Consider the following 21,126-nt stretch of genomic DNA (forward strand, 5'->3'; position numbering starts at 1 on the left):
CAAGTGACATCAACATGTCGCAAAATAGGGGTGGAGCAAAACAAATTCTTCAGAGATGAAAAAGCAGAATGTGCTTCGGGTGACCAATTATAAGTGTCAGCTCCTTTTTTGGTGAGGTTAGTGAGAGGTGACACTACAGAAGAAAATCTCTTGATACATTTTCTGTAATAATTGGCAAAGCCAAGAAATCTTTGGAGTGCCTTCAGCCCCATGGGCTGTGGCCACTCCAAAACGGCAGCTACTTTTTTGGGGTCCATGGAGAGTCCTGAGGTTGAAATGATATACCCCAAGAAAGGAACTTCCGACACCTCAAAAAGACATTTCTCAATTTTTGCATATAAAGAATTCTGTCTAAGTTTGTTCAGGACAAACTTCACATGCTCCCTGTGTTTAGCTAGACTGGGTGAGAAAATCAGTATGTCATCCAAATATACTAGGACGAATCGTCCCAGGACTTCTCGGAAAATCTCATTGACCAACTCCTGGAAGACAGCAGGAGCGTTACAAAACCCGAAGGGCATAACAAGGTACTCTTAGTGCCCGTCAGGTGTGTTAAATGCAGTTTTCCATTCGTCACCCTCCCTTATGCGTACCAGGTTGTATGCCCCTCTCAGATCGAGTTTAGAAAAGACACATGCATAAGTAACCTGGGAGAACAGGTCGTCAATTAGCGGGAGTGGGTAACGATTCTTTATGGTAATTTTATTCAGTTCTCGATAATCTATACATGGGCGAAGCCCACAGTCTTTTTTTTTTTTTTAACAAAAAAAGATCCCTGCTCCGGCCGGAGACTTAGAAGGACGGATAAAACCTTTGGCGAGGTTTTCTTTAATGTAAAAGTGGAGAAAGGAGGAGCGCTCCATAGTGTAACAACGCTTTATTAGGATAAATTGCGCAAATAAAATTTCACTTACTAGAAATAAGTTGAATACAGGCATATAAAATCTTTAAAATGCTTCCTTGGTAGGTGCACCCCAAACTTCCGTGGCCATCGGAGTCGAGAGGATCAGGTGGAATGCGACCCTGGATGCTCCCCCAAGGGGAAAGGAACCGTGTGCTGGTTGCGTTATTACGCGTTTCGGCGTTCCACGCCTTCGTCAGATCAGGTTATTTGGGGTAGTTTGGGGTGCACCTACCAAGGAAGGATTTTAAAGATTTGATATGCCTGTATTCAACTTATTTCTAGTAAGTGAAATTTTATTTGCGCAATTTATCCTAATAAAGCGTTGTTACACTATGGAGCGCTCCTTCTGTCTCCACTTTTGTTTTCTTGACTAAGCCTCTCTGACAGCCGGGCTACAAAGGAGCAGCTAAAAGTGTGACCCCCCATCCGGCCACCCGTGACTACCGTCCCAGCAGCGCAAGATTGCACATCTGTTTTTTTTTTTTTCTTTAATGTAGTCCTGCATAGCGAGTTTTTCAGGAGCGGACAGGTTATACAAATGACCTCTAGGGGGCATACAACCAGGCCTTAACTCAATGGGGCAGTCAAAACTTCTGTGTGGAGGAAGTTTGTCTGCCGACACCTGGTGGTGCAAACAGCAACTTTCTTCATACAATGATGATGGCAATAGGAGGACCAGCTAAGCAACTGGCCGGAGCTCCAATCTGAGGAGAATGCTTTTGCAACCACGGCATTCCAAGGATTACTGTAGAAGTGGTCATTTTAAGCACAAAGAATTGTATTTGTTCTCTATGCAATACCCCCACATGGCATAACAAACTTGGAGTCTGAGACAGGAGATGGCCCTTTTGAAGTGGAGAGTCATCCACTGCAGTGAGGACAATCTGTCTGTCTAAGGGAAGCAGGGGAATCCCCAATTTCTTAACAAAATCATAATCTATAAAATTGGCGGCAGAACCCGAGTCTATAAATTCCTGGGTAGACCGGACCTGATCTTCCCAGGAAATAGAACAAGGGGGTAGTAACCGATTATCAAGTAGAGGTAACACTGGCTCACCTAGGGTAGTACCTCTAGCTACTCCTAGGCGGCAGAGTTTTCCGCCTTTTTTAGGACAGTTCACTGAGCAGAAGAGTAGTCAGAACGAGCCAGAGTCATACACATATAGTAACACAGTAATAAATAATCTTTAAGGCTATCAAACAATTCCTATCTTGTGTGAAATCCCCGGTTTCCTCCCGGATCAAAGCACACCGGAACTATCTAAGGGTCTGAGCGCTAACACCAAGTATTCGCAACAGCAGACAAGTTGTGAGTGATACAGCAAGGCTTATGAAGCAGAGGAGACCCTTCTGGCACGGCCCCTCCTGTAAGCCAATGAGGATCGTCGAGCGTCTCATCTGACGTCAGCTGACCGGCCGGTCAGCTGACGCGCCTCCTCCCCGCATCAAGGTCCTGTCTGTGCGCGCGCGCGACAAAGCTACTCTATGTGCAACTGACAGACTCGTGCTCGGCGTGCTAGACGCCTGAGGCACGGAAACATTGCTAAACAGGGAACTGGAGGCAGCCGCGGTGGTCGTGCTGTTCACCACGGCCACCTCTCCGATGTTTGTTACAATCTCCTAATAAAACAGATAAATATCACCTAATAATACTACCACCACCTAATAAACAAAACAACAAATATCTCCTAACAACAAATATCTCCTAACAACAAATATCTCCTAAAAAACAAACAATTATCTCCTAATACAAAAACAAATATCGTCTAATAAAAAAACAGACAAATATCTCCTAATAATACTAACTAACTAACTAATACTAATACTAACATAGAGCCATATTAATCCATGCCATGCACTGATGAGGATCAAACAATATGGATGGCTATATGGGCACATACATGGCAGATGAAATTCAATGTTGATAAATGTAAGGTCATGCATTTTGGACGTACCAATGGTCTAGCACCATACAAAATAAATGGGATACAGTTGGGGACATCAAACTTGGAGAAGGACTTAGGAGTACTCATTGACAACAAGTTAAATAATCGTACACAATGCCAAGCCGCTGCAGCTAAAGCTAACAAAATTTTGGGATGCATTAAAAGGGAAATAAAAACTTGAGATGCTAGCATAATATTGCCCCTGTGTAACTCTCTAGTAAGGCCACATCTGGAATATGGAATTGAGTTCTGGGCAACACATTACAGGACAGATATTGCAGTTTTAGAGCAGGTGCAGAGACAAGCTACAAAATTGATACGTGGGATGGAAGGTCTCACTTACCAAGAAAGGTTAGATAAACTGGGTTTATTTAGTCTAGAGAAAAGACGCCTTAGAGGGGATCTAATTAACATGTATAAATACATCAGAGGGCAATATAATACCTTGGCGGATGAGCTTTTTGTCCCTAGGCCTTCTCAAAGGACTAGAGGACATGATCTGCGCATGGAGGAAAAACGTTTTAGCCATTTATTTAGGAAAGGGTTCTTTACAGTAAGAGTGATTAAGATGTGGAATGCATTGCCACAGGAAGTCGTTATGGCAAACTCTATACCTGCATTCAAAGAGGGCTTAGATGCTTTCCTTGCGTTGAAAGACATCCATGGCTACAATTACTAGGTTATGCCTAATGATGTTGATCCAGGGATTTTATCTGATTGCCATCTGGAGTCGGGAAGGAATTTTTCCCTTTTGGGGCTAATTGGACCATGCCTTGTAAGGGTTTTTTCGCCTTCCTCTGGATCAACAGGGATATGTGAGGGAGCAGGCTGGTGTTGTACTTTATACTGCTTGAACTCGATGGACGTATGTCTTTTTTCAACCAAAATAACTATGTAACTATGAAACAGTCTGTATGCATGTTGGATTATTATGCCTCTGTACAAATTAACAAGCTGACACATCATTGCATTCCAGCGGTTCTGGAGGTGTGTTTAGCTTCTAAGGGTAACAATGGTTAATTTGCATATATTCAGCAGTGATGCTCTGGGAAATATCTCAAGCTCACTCCAACCTGAATTATCGCAAATTCTTTCTGTTTTAAGAAAGCAAACTTTTGTTAATAATACTAACAACACCTAATAACATACAGATATGTGATCAGCAACGTGCAGAAATCTGCAGAGAAACAACAAATGTCTCCTAATAAACAAACAACAAATATCTCCTAATAATATACATATGTGGTGAACAGCAATGTGCAGCAATCAGCAAGTAAACAACAAATATCTCCTTATAAATAAACCCCATATCTCTTACAAAGAACAAATATCTCCTATGAATAACACATCTCTCTAACAAATAACAAATATCTCCTAATAAACACCACGTCTCTAACAAACAACAAATATCTCCTATGAATAACACATATCTCTAACAACAAATATCTCCTATGAACACATATCTCTAACAACAAATATCTCCTAATGAATAACACATCTCTCTAACAAATAACAAATATCTCCTAATAAACAACACGTCTCCGAATAACATACAGATGTGTGAACAACGTGCAGCAATCAGCAGATAAAACAACAAATATCTCCTAATGCAGTAAAACCCCCGTTATCCAGAACTCAGTTAACCAGAAGTCTCAAGCAACCGGAAAAACACAATCCTGGCCTTGCAGGGTGCATAAATCTAATTTTACACTTCTTTAATCAGTAATAAAGCTGTCTTTTGTCTTAATTTGTTTTCAATTACTAATACTGTAATTAGACAGAGAGTTTATGGGAAGTGTACACTGTGGGGTAAAGTACTGTTATTTAGCTAGGCCTTTTTTTTTTTTTTAACATTGTGTCTCAAGCAACCAGAAACTAGACTTATCAGCCAATCCCCATTGCTGCCGGATAATGGGGGTGTTACTGTAACATACAGACGTGTTCAGCAACGCACCGCGATCCGCAGAATAGAAACCCATTTCAGCTTACAGGCTGTAGAAGGGCTCATTCTATGCTTGAGTGGCAGCAAATCCACATTGTACGGAGACGCTGCACCACTCAGGGGGTCCCGATGCACCCGGAAGGGACTCGTGCCGTTCCGTGGCAATGCATCTGCTGTCCACCAGTGTCAGGTCAGGGTGGTGCATTGTGGGACTGGACACGCTATCCTATAGCAAGGTTTGGGCTCCATTTTGAAAATTCATTGGCCGGTAACAGATAGTTTGGGCATCGCCATGGACGGTCATGCTCATTAAGGGCTACAGCAGCACCTGGTGTATAATTTGGCAGGGCTGTGGAGTCGGTACAAAAATCTTCCGACTCCTCAGTTTATGAAACCACGACTCCAACTCCGGGTGCCCAAAATTGCCCCGACTCAGACTCCTCCTCCAACTCCACAGCCCTGTAATTTGGTCCTGGCAATAGCCATAACCCGGATTATGGCAAGAAGGGACAGGTAGTTTTAGGTGTAGAGCTTACAGTAGCTAGGTGTAGAATTGCCAATATTCTACTATGCCACTTTTTCCCCAACGGATGCCATTGGTCCACTCCCGTCCTCCATGAAGGTGGGACATATCAGAAATGAGATCTGCATGTTTTTCGTTTATACGCCACTAAGCTAAAAGCACCTAAACAAACCACTGGATTTCTAAGACAATACTAGAGTAGACCGTACAGACAGCGGACAAATGAAAATGACCCCCCAAAAAACCCAAGCAATTAAGCCTGAAGCACAGTCTGTACCAAACATGGCCAGTCGCGCCACCCCTGCAGAGTATCTGGAGTGTGTACAGCAGCCGCGATAAAAGAACAGAGATCCGCATCATCTCATGTGAGCGCAATGTTCCACTTCCTACCCCCGCCCACCCTAAGCTGCTCCGTCATGCGTCGCATTGTTAGCCACTCCCCTCCATAACAACAGAATGTGCCGTTAGGCTGTAGGCTAGTGACATGTCTATACAGCACTTGGACCCTAAACTGTCGACTGTCCTGATCCGTGCGGGTGACAGTCATTGTGTGTTTGTAGGAACTTTAAGGCCTCATTCACACAGCATAACATGAATGTAAATAAGATAATGCACATGCTATTGCCCAGATCTGCCATTTTCTACGGAACACGCGGGCTTCGGTGCACATTGTCCAGAAACGCACAGCAGAGAGCATGCTGGGGAAGATGCTGCTCATGTACAGGGATGGTACATGTCATGCCCATCATAGCGATAGACCAATCAAACGCAGCTGCACCTCACTGGCCCATCCCCCAAGCTGCATTCATTTGCATAAATTAGGTTAAAATGATCATCAACTGGAAATGCTTAGCGTGGCATTGACCTAGCATAGCGGACCTGAACTCAGAACTTCCCCTCTGCTCTAAAAGATCAGCAACAGCATAATAACCTTTACAGAAAAAAAGTCTGTTATAGCCGATACAAATCCTGCAATAAATCTGCAGTGTGTCTGCTTCCTGCTTTCATGGGAGCAGACATAGGGTTAACATCCTGTGTTTACAAATAAGCTGCTCTGCCATGGCAGTCAGCTGACAGATCAAATTACAACCTGTGATTAGTCACAAATGAAGGGGGAATAAGCCAGACTAAGCTCTCTAAATACATACAGGGTGAATTTCTCTCTGTTTCCTTCTGGCCTGTGCAAGAGCTCAGCTCCACTATAAAGGGAATCTAAAGGGAAAAAAAACTTATGAGACAATGGATTGTATGTGTAGTACAGCTAGGAAATGGAACATTAGTAGGAAAGATATGTCCCATATGGTTTCCAGCACAGGAAGAGTTAAGAAACTTCAGTTATCTATACAAAAGAGCTGCTCTGAGCTCTCCGACCCAACTTGGACAGCTATTTTCTGAAGCACGTTTACATCAAAGAAACAGTGAAAGACAACTTCCGATAAGGTTTTACTGCAGGGGAGTTCAAATGGTCATTAGCTCTGCTCAGTTTCATAGTATTAAATACAGTGTTGGTTTGTAAACTGCAAATGTCAGAGAATGATGCAATGTTATTAAATAAAGTGATAAAACTAAAAATATGAGACTTTTCTGCGCTAATAATGTTCTAATAATTATCTGTACTTCACCTACAATTCATTATGTCATAACTTTTTTTTTTTCACTTTTCCTGGCAACCAGGAGGCACAGCGGTCACAGAAAGCCAGCAGAATGGTAGCTGAATAATCTATGTAAACACCACGACAATGGCTATCATTCATAAAGCATTTCCGCATGCGGAGATGCTTAATACCGGTGACTTTCCCGACCACTCTGCAAAATCCCCATTCATAAAGGCTCTTTCCGCATGAAAAGCTGACAGAGCGATACATTTCCGCCTTGTGCAGAGTTTTTCTAGATTTATCTAGAAAAAGTTACAAACACGTCCATTCATAAAGATTAGAGCAAGCGGTATGCGGAAGGAAAATACAGCTTGCTCGACAGTAGCGATAGGCGGGCGGATTACGTGTAAATGAATGGGAGGGACCTCCCAAGCAGCATCAGACAGAGGAGCGCACGGAGGGAATCGGGCAGCTTTTATGTTTCCGCATGTCTTCCGCCACGCTACCGCCAGCTTCCTCCAGAAAACCTCCGCACTTGTATCGCAACAGGCAACTTTTTTATGAATGACCACCCAGAAGTCTTTAGCACCGCTTGCGGAGAAGAACGGTGTTTTCCCGCACTACCGACTGGTCCTTTATGAATTATAACCAATGTGCATGACCCCTAACACAGCCTATGGACTCTCCCCCCCCCCCCCCCCCCCCCCATCGGTGCAGTCCGAGGCTTCAGCTCATCCATTTCCCAGGATCTCTCTCTTACCTCCTGACTTCTCGATCTCCTGGATACAGAATTTAGCTGTGGATTGGGCAGCCGGATGGTGGGCGGGGCCGGAGCCAGCATACATGAACTCGCTGCCCTTCAGGATCGAGCAAACGCCAAGCTGAGCTGCTTTTCGCACCTGAGAAAAAAATGACAGGAAGTACCGTCTCATAGGCAGGAAGTACCGTCTCACAGACAGGAAGTAGAATGTGACAGCACATATAACAGGGCGGAGTATTCTCGTGGTGAAGCACTCGGCCTGCTCCTTACCTTGGGCTTTGTGTGGACAGTGAAGCACAGCAGGCCTTGGTACACCTGCAGGGTAGAGGGGTAACTCCAGGCAGACAGGTCCTGTTTCCGGAGTAAGACAGCCAAGCAGGAGACAATCTACAAAACACAAGTCATTTAGTGGCCACCGCTAAGCTTACTGGTACTGACTTTGCAGGAGCTGCTGCCTGATGGGATCTGTGGAGGCAAATCTATGGTTATATCCTCCAACAGATGTGTGTACTGAAGGTGAAGAATTCCCAGCCTCAGGAAGTCTGCTGTGAAGTCAGACTATTGCAGTAAACCAAATGTGCAGCTAAGCCACACCTCCACACTGCTCATGTGATCACTCCTGAGCCCCTCCCTCTGTGCCATCCCTGAATCACTTAAAGGACAACTGAAGTGAGAGGGATACGGAGGCTGCCAAGTTACCTGTTAAACAATACCAGTTGCCTGGCAGTCCTGGCATCTTTGGCTGCATTAGTGTCTGAATCACACACCTGAAAAAAAAGCATGCAGCTAATCTTGTGAGATCTGTTAATAATGTCAGAAACACCTGATCTGCGGCATGCTTGTTCAGGGTCTATGGCTAAATGTATTAGAGGCATGGGAGCAGCAGGGCTGCCAGGCAACTGGTATTGCTTAAAAGGAAATAAATGTGGCAGCCTCCATATGTCAGGTGTCCTTTAACGGCTCTGCATATCTCTTTCGAATTAAACCAAATTATAAGATCTCCCAGGGTTGTAGAATCAGACGGGATTCACATATCTACAACTCAGACTAGAAATGAAATCTCACTCTGAGTTATGGCACTTGTGCCTCTGTTAAAGGCAAAACATAAATAACAACAACGCTACTTACCCATCGGAGGGCGGAGGTGCTGCCGCTGAACACCTGGGAAGACATGATGTCCATGAAGGCTTTAGATGTGTCAGAAAACTTCTTAATGAGGACGGGGCCCGGGACCCTGAAATTCACCACCGGTTATTACTGCAGTAAGAGTCATTCATCCGCCCCGCTGATCTGCTAGTGTGTGTACAGCTTACAAGTGCTAATGATAGTAAACCAGCTGCTGCGTGTGCTGATCTGCATGAGGTATAATTATGACCCCTCTCCATCCACATAATTATACGCCTCCTCCAATGCAGAGTTAGTTTATAGTCAGGTGAGCAGCAGAGAGGGAGAAACACCCCCGACTGTAAAGTGATCTGTAATTTTTTTCCTTGAAAACAAACAATATAGAGAGGAAGAAAATGATACATAAAATGCACTACCACTGTGTCAAATGTGACCATTGATCTGTGCCTCTTTTTAAGCCATTTTAAGCACACTAAAGTATAATTACACTGACACGGGAAGCCACACTAACCTCTTAAGGACCATGTGGAGAAGGTAGGCCACGGCGGCCAGGGACTCCGGTGACTCCACAGCCTCCAGCGTGGTCATCTGAGGACACAAGACAAGATCTGTATAACCACATATCACATGGAACGCTCTCTAGCAGCAGCTGCTGATTGGTCCATTTCTAAAATCAGGAAACACATAACCATTTCCCATTCCTGCTTCTCCGGTCTACAGCTACGCACACAGGCTATATTAAAGGAGCATGAGTGATTCCCGACAAAGGAGCGGGAACAATGTGATGCCGAATACTTCCGTACGTGACACAAGGATACGCCCGCTCACAACACGACGTGTGGGCTCGAGAAACAGACCGAGGAGGCTCATACCAAACTGACGAAGGGATATTCATTGCCATTCTAATGACCTGTTCTGTGCAGGCACAGCATAGATCCCCTGCACAAGCTGTGGGCTCTCCCAAGATACAGTCTAAGTGACTAGGGGGTCTTCACCAGAGAACCCTGTAAGCGATTATGGTCTGCAACTCCAAGTGACTCTTTGTAGCCACTAGATAATGACCACTGGGATTGTCACACCACCGCAGAGATAAAACAGGTGCTACAGGAGGAGCAGAGGCGGGTCGCAGGCTGATAGAAGGTACATTGTCATACGGCGGACAATCAAGGGTCATAACAAGCCAAAGTCAGAACAGGAGGAGTTCAAACAAAGTCGATTAACAGGCCAAAGGCTGGGATAGGCAGAATTCAAGCCAAACAAGCAAGGTAGTCACAGAAAGTCTAAAAGCAATAAGGTGCTGGGAAAAGAAACACAAACAAACTGTACTGAAGAAGACAACAGTGTCCCACACTCAGAGGCTCGTGAAAAAACACTACTATTTTTGCTTGCGATTACGGTACTTTACACAGATGCTTCATGGTCTACTACAAGGATGGGAGCACTGACATCTTACAGAGTACATAGTCATGTCACTGACTGTCCTCAGAGGAGCTCACAATCTAATCCTACCATAGTCATAGTGTAATGTCCTACCATATTATCATTATGTATTTATATAGCACTGACACCTTCTGCAGCACATTACAGAGTACATAGTCATGTCACTGACTGTCCTCAGAGGAGCTCACACTCTAATCCTACCATAGTCCTGGTCTAATGTCCTACCATATTATTATTATGTATTTATATAGCACTGACATCTTCTGCAGTACATTACAGAGTCTATAGTCATGTCCCTGACTGTCCTCAGAGGAGCTCACACTCTAATCCTACCATAGTCATAGTCTAATGTCCTACCATATTATTATTATGTATTTATATAGCACTGACATCTTCTGCAGCACGTTACAGAGTACATAGTCATGTCACTGACTGTCCTCAGGGGAGCTCACACTCTAATCCTACCATAGTCATAGTCTAATGTCCTACCATATTATTATTATGTATTTATATAGCACTGACATCTTCTGCAGCACATTACAGACTACATAGTCATGTCACTGACTGTCCTCAGAGGAGCTCACACTCTAATCCTACCATAGTCATAGTGTAATGTCCTACCATATTATTATGTATTTATATAGCGCTGACATCTTCTGCAGCACATTACAGAGTACATAGTCATGTCACTGACTGTCCTCAGAGGAGCTCACACTCTAATCCTACCAGAGTCATAGTCTAATGTCCTACCATATTATTATTATGTATTTATATAGCACTGACACCTTCTGCAGCACATTACAGAGTACATAGTCATGTCACTGACTGTCCTCAGAGGAGCTCACACTCTAATCCTACCAGAGTCATAGTCTAATGTCCTACCATATTATTATTATGTATTTATATAGCACTGACATCTTCTGCAGCACACTACAGAGTACATAGTCATGTCACTGACTGTCCTCAGAGGAGCTCACACTCTAATCCTACCAGAGTCATAGTCTAATGTCCTACCATATTATTATTATGTATTTATATAGCACTGACACCTTCTGCAGCACATTACAGAGTACATAGTCATGTCACTGACTGTCCTCAGAGGAGCTCACACTCTAATCCTACCATAGTCATAGTCTAATGTCCTACCATATTATTATTATGTATTTATATAGCACTGACATCTTCTGCAGCACATTACAGAGTACATAGCCATGTCACTGACTATCCTCAGAGGACCTCACACTCTAATCCTACCATAGTCATAGTCTAATGTCCTACCATATTATTATTATGTATTTATATAGCACTGACATCTTCTGCAGCACATTACAGAGTACAGTCATGTCACTGACTGTCCTCAGAGGAGCTCACACTCTAATCCTACCATAGTCATAGTCTAATGTCCTACCATATTATTATTATGTATTTATATAGCACTGACATCTTCTGCAGCACATTACAGAGTACATAGTCATGTCACTGGCTGTCCTCAGAGGGGCTCACACTCTAATCCTACCATAGTCATAGTCTAATGTCCTACCATATTATTATTATGTATTTATATAGCACTGACATCTTCTGCAGCACATTACAGAGTACATAGTCATGTCACTGGCTGTCCTCAGAGGGGCTCACACTCTAATCCTACCATAGTCATAGTCTAATGTCCTACCATATTATTATTATGTATTTATATAGCACTGACATCTTCTGCAGCACATTACAGAGTACAGTCATGTCACTGACTGTCCTCAGAGGAGCTCACACTCTAATCCTACCATAGTCATAGTCTAATGTCCTACCATATTATTATTATGTATTTATATAGCACTGACATCTTCTGCAGCACATTACAGAGTACATAGTCATTTCACTGACTGTCCTCAGAGGAGCTCACACTCTAATCCTACCATAGTCCTAGTCCTACCATATTATTATTATGTATTTATATAGCACTGACATCTTCTGCAGCACATTACAGAGTACATAGTCATGTCACTGACTGTCCTCAGAGGAGCTCACACTCTAATCCTACTATAGTCTAATGTCCTACCATATTATTATTATGTATTTATATAGCACTGACATCTTCTGCAGCACATTACAGAGTACAGTCATGTCACTGACTGTCCTCAGAGGAGCTCGCACTCTAATCCTACCATAGTCCTAGTCTAATGTCCTACCATATTATTATTATGTATTTATATAGCACTGCCATCTTCTGCAGCACAATACAGAGTATATAGCAATGTCACTGACTGTCCTCAGAGGAGCTCACACTCTAATCCTACCATAGTCATAGTCTAATGTCCTACCATATTATTATTATGTATTTATATAGCACTGACATCTCCTGCAGCACATTACAGAGTACATAGTCATGTCACTGGCTGTCCTCAGAGGGGCTCACACTCTAATCCTACCATAGTCATAGTCTAATGTCCTACCATATTATTATTATGTATTTATATAGCACTGACATCTTCTGCAGCACATTACAGAGTACAGTCATGTCACTGACTGTCCTCAGAGGAGCTCACACTCTAATCCTACCATAGTCATAGTCTAATGTCCTACCATATTATTATTATGTATTTATATAGCACTGACATCTTCTGCAGCACATTACAGAGTACATAGTCATGTCACTGGCTGTCCTCAGAGGGGCTCACACTCTAATCCTACCATAGTCATAGTCTAATGTCCTACCATATTATTATTATGTATTTATATAGCACTGACATCTTCTGCAGCACATTACAGAGTACATAGTCATGTCACTGGCTGTCCTCAGAGGGGCTCACACTCTAATCCTACCATAGTCATAGTCTAATGTCCTACCATATTATTATTATGTATTTATATAGCACTGACATCTTCTGCAGCACATTACAGAGTACAGTCATGTCACTGACTGTCCTCAGAGGAGCTCACACTCTAATCCTACCATAGTCATAGTCTAATGTCCTACCATATTATTATTATGTATTTATATAGCACTGACATCTTCTGCAGCACATTACAGAGTACATAGTCATTTCACTGACTGTCCTCAGAGGAGCTCACACTCTAATCCTACCATAGTCCTAGTCCTACCATATTATTATTATGTATTTATATAGCACTGACATCTTCTGCAGCACATTACAGAGTACATAGTCATGTCACTGACTGTCCTCAGAGGAGCTCACACTCTAATCCTACCATAGTCTAATGTCCTACCATATTATTATTATGTATTTATATAGCACTGCCATCTTCTGCAGCACAATACAGAGTATATAGCAATGTCACTGACTGTCCTCAGAGGAGCTCACACTCTAATCCTACCATAGTCATAGTCTAATGTCCTACCATATTATTATTATGTATTTATATAGCACTGACATCTCCTGCAGCACATTACAGAGTACATAGTCATGTCACTGGCTGTCCTCAGAGGAGCTCACACTCTAATCCTTCCATAGTCATAGTCTAATGTCCTACCATATTATTATTATGTATTTATATAGCACTGACATCTCCTGCAGCACATTACAGAGTACATAGTCATGTCACTGGCTGTCCTCAGAGGAGCTCACACTCTAATCCTTCCATAGTCATAGTCTAATGTCCTACCATATTATTATTATGTATTTATATAGCACTGACATCTCCTGCAGCACATTACAGAGTACATAGTCATCATGTCACTGACTGTCCTCAGAGGAGCTCACAATCTAATCCAACCATAGTCATAGTCTAATGTCCTACCTTACAGGGAGTGCAGAATTATTAGGCAAGTTGTATTTTTGAGGAATAAATTTTATTATTGAACAACAACCATGTTCTCAATGAACCCAACAAACTCATTAACCAGCTGAGCGCGCCAGAGGCTGCCGCTCAGGCCCTGCTGGGCCGATTTTAATGAAATAAAAAGCAGCACACGCAGCCGGCACTTTGCCAGCCGCGTGTGCTGCCTGATCGCCGCTGCAGCGCGGCGATCCGCCGCGTGCAGCGGCGAAAGAGGGTCCCCCCAGCCGCCCGAGCCCAGCGTAGCCGGAACAAACAGTTCCGGCCAGCGCTAAGGGCTGGATCGGAGGCGGCTGACGTCAGGACGTCGGCTGACGTCCATGACGTCACTCCGCTCGTCGCCATGGCGACGAGGTAAGCGAAACACGGAAGGCCGCTTATTGCGGCCTTCCGTGTTACTTCTGGCCGCCGGAGGCGATTGGAAGAACGCCTCCGGAGCGCCATCTAGTGGGCTTTCATGCAGCCAACTTTCAGTTGGCTGCATGAAATAGTTTTTTTTTTATTTAAAAAAACCCCTCCCGCAGCCACCCTGGCGATTTAATCAGAACGCCAGGGTGGTTAATATCAAAGCTGAATATTTTTGAAAGTAGTTTTTAGTTTGTTTTAAGTTTTAGCTAGTTTAGGGGGATATCTGTGTGTGCAGGTGACTATTACTGTGCATAATTATTAGGCAACTTAAAGAGAACCCGAGGTGGGTTTAAAAGAATATTATCTGCATACAGAGGCTGGATCTGCCTATACAGCCCAGCCTCTGTTGCTATCCCAAACCCCCCTAAGGTCCCCCTGCACTCTGCAATCCCTTATAAATCACAGCCACGCTGCTGACAAACAGCTTGTCAGAGCTGGCTGTGTTTATCTCTATAGTGTCAGTCTGTTGCTCTCCCCGCCTCCTGCAGAACTCCAGTCCCCGCCTGCATCCCTTCCCTCTCTGCTGATTGGAGGGAAGGGACGGGGGCAGGGACCGGAGCTATGCAGGAGGCGGGGGAGCAGCTGAGACTGACACTACAGATGTAAACATTGCCTCACAGCACGGCTGTGATTTATGAGGGATTGCAGAGTGCAGGGGGACCTTAGTGGGGTTTGGGATAGCAACAGATGCTGGGCTGTATAGGCAGATCCAGCCTCTGTATGCAGATAACATTCTTTAAACACACCTCGGGTTCTCTTTAACAAAAAACAAATATATACCCATTTCAATTATTTATTTTTACCAGTGAAACCAATATAACATCTCAACATTCACAAATATACATTTCTGACATTCAAAAACAAAACAAAAACAAATCAGTGACCAATATAGCCACCTTTCTTTGCAAGGACACTCAAAAGCCTGCCATCCATGGATTCTATCAGTGTTTTGATCTGTTCACCATCAACATTGCGTGCAGCAGCAACCACAGCCTCCCAGACACTGTTCAGAGAGGTGTACTGGTTTCCCTCCTTGTAAATCTCACATTTTATGATGGACCACAGGTTCTCAATGGGGTTCAGATCTGGTGAACAAGGAGGCCATGTCATTAGTTTTTCTTCTTTTATACCCTTTCTTGCCAGCCACGCTGTGGAGTACTTGGACGCGTTTGATGGAGCATTGTCCTGCATGAAAATCATGTTTTTCTTGAAGGATGCAGACTTCTTCCTGTACCACTGCTTGAAGAAGGTGTCTTCCAGAAACTAGCAGTAGGACTGGGAGTTGAGCTCGACTCCATCCTCAACCCGAAAAGGCCCCACAAGCTCATCTTTGATGATACCAGCCCAAACCAGTACTCCACCTCCACCTTGCTGGCGTCTGAGTCGGACTGGAGCTCTCTGCCCATTACCAATCCAGCCACGGGCCCATCCATCTGGCCCATCAAGACTCACTCTCATTTCATTAGTCCATAAAACCTTAGAAAAATCAGTCTTGAGATATTTCTTGGCCCAGTCTTGATGTTTCAGCTTGTGTGTCTTGTTCAGTGGTGGTCGTCTTTCGCCTTTCTTACCTTGGCCATGTCTCTGAGTATTGCACACCTTGTGCTTTTGGCCACTCCAGTGATGTTGCAGATCTGAAATATGGCCAAACTGTTGGCAAGTGGCATCTTGGCAGCTGCACGCTTGACTATTCTCAGTTCATGGGCAGTTATTTTGCGCCTTGGTTTTTCCACTTGCTTATTGCGACCCTGTTGACTATTTTGAATGAAACGCTTGATTGTTCGATGATCACGCTTCAGAAGCTTTGCAATTTTAAGAGTGCTGCATCCCTCTGCAAGATATCTCACTATTTTTGACCTTTCTGAGCCTGTAAAGTCCTTCTTTTGACTGACTGTCCTCAGAGGAGCTTACATTCTAATCCAACCATAGTCATAGTCTAATGTCCTACCATATTATTATGTATTTATATAGCACTGGCATCTTCTGCAGCACATTACAGAGTACATAGTCATGTCACTGACTGTCATCAGAGGAGCGCACAATCTAATCCTACCATAGTCACAGTCACAGTCTAATGTCCTACCATATTATTGCTATATTATTATATGGCACTGACATCTCCTGCAGCACATTACAGAGTACATAGTCATGTCACTGGCTGTCCTCAGAGGAGCTCACAATCTGATCCTACCATAGTTATAGTCTGATGTCCTACCATATTATTATTATGTATTTATATAGCACTGACATCTCCTGCAGCACATTACAGAGTACATAGTCATGTCACTGACTGTCCTCAGAGGAGCTCACAATCTAATCCTACCATAGTCATAGTGTAATGTCCTACCATATTATTATTATGTATTTATATAGCACTGACATCTTCTGCAGCACATTACAGAGTACATAGTCATGTCACTGACTGTCCTCAGAGGAGCTCACACTCTAATCCTGCCATAGTCATAGTGTAATGTCCTACCATATTATTATTATGTATTTATATAGCACTGACATCTTCTGCAGCACATTACAGAGTACATAGTCATGTCACTGACTGTCCTCAGAGGAGCTCACACTCTAATCCTGCCACAGTCATAGTCTAATGTCCTACCATATTATTATGTATTTATATAGCACTGACATCTCCTGCAGCACATTACAGAGTACATAGTCATGTCACTGACTGTCCTCATAGGAGCTCACAATCTAATCCTACCATAGTCATAGTGTAATGTCCTACCATATTATTATTATGTATTTATAGCTCTGACATCTTCTGCAGCACATTACAGAGTACATAGTCATGTCCCTGACTGTCCTCAGAGGAGCTCACACTCTAATCCTACCATAGTCATACGCCCATCATAGGCTAGGGCCAATTTAGGGGGGGGGGGAAGCCATTTCACTTTTCTGTATGTTTTTGGGATGTGGGAGGAAACCGGAGTGCCCAGAGGAAACCCACGTAGACACAGGAAGAACATATAAACTCCATAGAGATAGTTCCCTGCCTGGGACTCCAACCAGGGACCCATTGTTGCAAATCAAGAGTACCACCCACTACGCCACCGTGCTGTTCATAATTTCTAATGATAGTAGAGCCAGATTTGGCCTGTAATAAGTATGATCACATCCTGATAATATGCAGAGAATTAACTTACCAGAGCAGCAAAGTATTCCGTCTCGGTTTCCTTTCCTCCCTGAGATCGGATCACTTCCGTGACAGCAGCCAGGACCGCGCAGATCTGAAACACGCAAGCAACAGATCGTTACACTCTACAGCCCGGTACACACTTACAATTCTGATCAGCCAGCCATTGGCCAATCTCCCACCGAGTGCATTCAATCAGGTATATTAGAAAGGTAGATATCATTGCATCTCCTCCTTGGCAATAGGCTACAGCCTCCCCCTTTATGAAGCCAGGCTCCAGGTGGGTTATATGTGAGCCTGCAGTGATGTGGAGCATGTTTTCTGAGGAAGGACTCACTGTTTGGGCCACTGAAGACACGCTCACCTGTCAGTCTCTGGTAGAGAGACAACCCTACAGCAGCTGAGCAGCCAATCCCGACACTCCTCCCTAAAAGCCATAAGAGATATGAGAGGCTTGTAAGAGGCCGGCACTTCCAAAATGATGCAGACACAAAGCCAACGTTTCGGGACATACAAGTCCCTTCATCAGGGATAATAGGTATGACCTGTTTGCCCTGATGAAGGGATGTGTATGTATTGAAACGTTGGCTTTGTGTCTGCATCAATAAACACAATTTAGAAGTGCCTCTCACAAGCCTTGTACATTTTAGGGATTCTAAAGAGGTTGTAACCAAACACCTCCAAAATATGGCTTGATCATGCCGACTACAGTTTGGCATATACCCAGGGAGTGCAGGTTAAGCATTCTCCGCCCTAGAAGTATGGCCCACATCACATGACCCAGGTGGGCCCAGCTCCTGCATAGAGGGGTAGGAGGAACTGCCATGTGACACGCAGGAGGGGCGGTTATTACTGGGAATCTGAGCGAGGATTCTGCCACTGAACAACATAACACACCTCCTTGTGAGCCGCAGAGTTGGACTCCCAGAGCCGCTGCACTTTCCCGAATGTGACGTTAGTGCAGTCTGACAGTCCGCTGAGGAAGGTGGCGCCAGACTTCTGTGTGAGGGCCAATTCCATCTCATCTTCCACATTCTCCTCAGACTTCTTCCAGCTGGGGACCGAACCGGACTGGAGGTCATTGTGGAGCTTCAGAGCATCAACCGTCAGATCACTTTTACCTGGAGGAGAGAAAAACCACATCTTACCCGACAAACTAAAGATCTGCGGGAAAATATGGAAACCCTGGATGACTTCACATCATAATCACCACCGGGGTCAGTGATGTCAGAGCGATACTGCAGGGGTCAGTGATGTCAGAGCGATATTGCAGGGGTCAGTGATGACAGAACACATTACAGGGGTTAATGACAGGACAGTGATGACAGAATGACTGCCTAACATTAGTACCAAAATGCACAGATCAGGTAAGCACAGGGATGGGTAAGAGGGACGGATACCAGGATGCACAAATAAGGAGAGCACAGCTGGTTTTCCAGAACTAGGGACAGCTACCGGAGGACACAGATCAAGGGAGCACACTTTTCTCCGAGGAGATAATAATTGGGGTACTGCTACTTAAAGCTGTTTTTGCAGAGATCTGTACTGGGGGACACAGATCAGGGGGACACAGCTGGCTCTGCAGGGATCAGTACTAGGGGCACGGATCAGGGGGACACAGCTGGCTCTGCAGGGATCAGTACTAGGGACACGGATCAGGGGGACACAGCTGGCTCTGCAGGGATCAGTACTGGGGGGGCCCAGATCAGGGGGGCACAGCAGGCTCTGCAGGGATCAGTGCTGGAGGGCTCAGGTCAGGGGGGCACAGCAGGCTCTGCAGGGATCAGTACTGGGGGGACATAGATCAGGGGGACACAGATGGCTCTGCAGGGATCAGTACTGGGGGACAAAGATCAGGGGGACACAGATGGCTCTGCAGGGGTCAGTACTGGGAGACACAGATCAGGGGGGCACAGCTGGCTCTGCAGGGATCAGTACTGGGGGGCACAGATCAGGGGGCACAGCTGACTCTGCAGGTATCAGTACTGGGGGGCACAGCTGGCTCTACAGGGATCAGTACCGGGGGACATAGATAAGGGGGGCACAGATGGCACTGCAGGGATCAGTACTGGGGGGCACAGATCAGGGGGGCACAGAAGGCTCTACAGGGATCAGTACTGGGGGGAAACATATGGCTCTGCAGGGATCAGTACTGAGGGGAAACATATGGCTCTGCAGGGATCAGTACTGGGGGGGACACAGATCAGGGGGACACAGCTGGCTCTGCAGGGATCAGTACTGGGGGACATAGATCAGGGGGACACAGCTGGCCCTGCAGGGATCAGTACTGGGGGACACAGATCAGTACTGGGGGCACAGATGGTTCTGCAGGGATCAGTACTGGGGGACACAGATCAGGGGGGCACAGCTGGCTCTGCAGGGATCAGTACTGGGGGACACAGATCAGGAGGGCACAGCTGGCTCTGCAGGGATCAGTACTGGGGACACAGATCAGGGGGACACAGCTGGCTCTGCAGGGATCAGTACTGGGGGACACAGATCAGGGGGACACAACTGGATTTGCAGGGATCAGTACTGGGGACACAGATCAGGGGGGCACAGCTGGCTCTGCAGGGATCAGTACTGGGGGACACAGATCAGGGGGGCACAGCAGGCTCTGCAGGGATCAGTACTGGGGGACACAGATCAGGGGGGCACAGCAGGCTCTGCAGGGATCAGTACTGGGGGACACAGATCAGGGGGGCACAGCTGGCACTGTTGGCTGGGAGGGGGTGATGAGAGTTGGGGGGGGGTGTACCGGAAGTTCTGGTTCCCCGGGTGTCTCACCTGCGGGTCGGCTGAAGAATCTGCTCTTGGCGGCCTCTCGGTGTCTCCGGGACTCGGGGTTGGAGACGCTGCTCTGCCCCTTCTTCCATCGCTTCACTTTCCCGGCGACCCCAGAGCGCAGCTTCCCCGACTTCCCCATCATCAATCAGCTGCACCGGCCACGCTCTACCCACGTGTGTCCCCTGCACGCCTCACTTCCGGTCCTGCGCAGTGTGGCCGCCCTGCATACGGCACGCCGCTGCCTTCTGCTGGTGATTAGTATGTATTACACCCGAAGAAAGTCTATAGACTGCTTAACCTGCATATAGCACGTTGCTGCCCTCTGCTGGTGATCTGTGTGTATTACACCCGGGGAAAATATATGGATTGAACTGCATTCCACACACACAGCACGCCGCCGCCCTCTGCTGGTGATCTGTGTGTATTACACCTGGGGAAAGTCTATAGACTGAACTGCAACTCCCTACACACAGCCCTCTGTTGGTGATCTGTGTGTATTACACCCATGGAAAGTGTATAGCAGGGGTCCCCAAACGTTTTGGGTCGAAGGCCGGGTCAACATACTTCAAACCAGGGGCGGACTGACAACTCATGGGGCCCCCGGGCAATAGGAGATTATGGGGCCCCCCACATACCAGTGTTTCCCACCTTTCACGTTATATTTTTACAGACTAAGATATAATAATTTATTGACAACAGCAGAGCCGGGCCGACACAGAGGCTGGCGAGGCTCCAGCCTATGAGCGCTGGTCTGGA

The 21,126-nt window shown here is 45.4% G+C and overlaps 1 protein-coding gene across 1 annotated transcript in view; it reads right to left on the minus strand.

The window, feature by feature from the left end:
* Positions 1-20,586, minus strand: part of RRP12 (ribosomal RNA processing 12 homolog) — an 86,236-nt gene extending 65,650 nt beyond the window's left edge. Inside the window, exons 1-7 of the mRNA XM_068258137.1 lie at positions 20,371-20,586; positions 18,481-18,704; positions 17,594-17,677; positions 9,307-9,383; positions 8,799-8,904; positions 7,941-8,057; positions 7,671-7,809 (exon numbers count right to left, since the gene is read on the minus strand). Coding sequence (XP_068114238.1) covers positions 7,671-7,809; positions 7,941-8,057; positions 8,799-8,904; positions 9,307-9,383; positions 17,594-17,677; positions 18,481-18,704; positions 20,371-20,512 — 889 coding nt within the window. The 5' untranslated portion in view covers positions 20,513-20,586. The remainder of the gene's footprint in view (positions 1-7,670; positions 7,810-7,940; positions 8,058-8,798; positions 8,905-9,306; positions 9,384-17,593; positions 17,678-18,480; positions 18,705-20,370) is intronic.
* Between the last annotated feature and the right edge of the window lie 540 nt (positions 20,587-21,126).

The sequence above is a fragment of the Hyperolius riggenbachi genome, chromosome 10 (assembly GCF_040937935.1).
Source record: "Hyperolius riggenbachi isolate aHypRig1 chromosome 10, aHypRig1.pri, whole genome shotgun sequence".
NCBI classification, from domain to species: Eukaryota; Metazoa; Chordata; class Amphibia; order Anura; family Hyperoliidae; genus Hyperolius; species Hyperolius riggenbachi.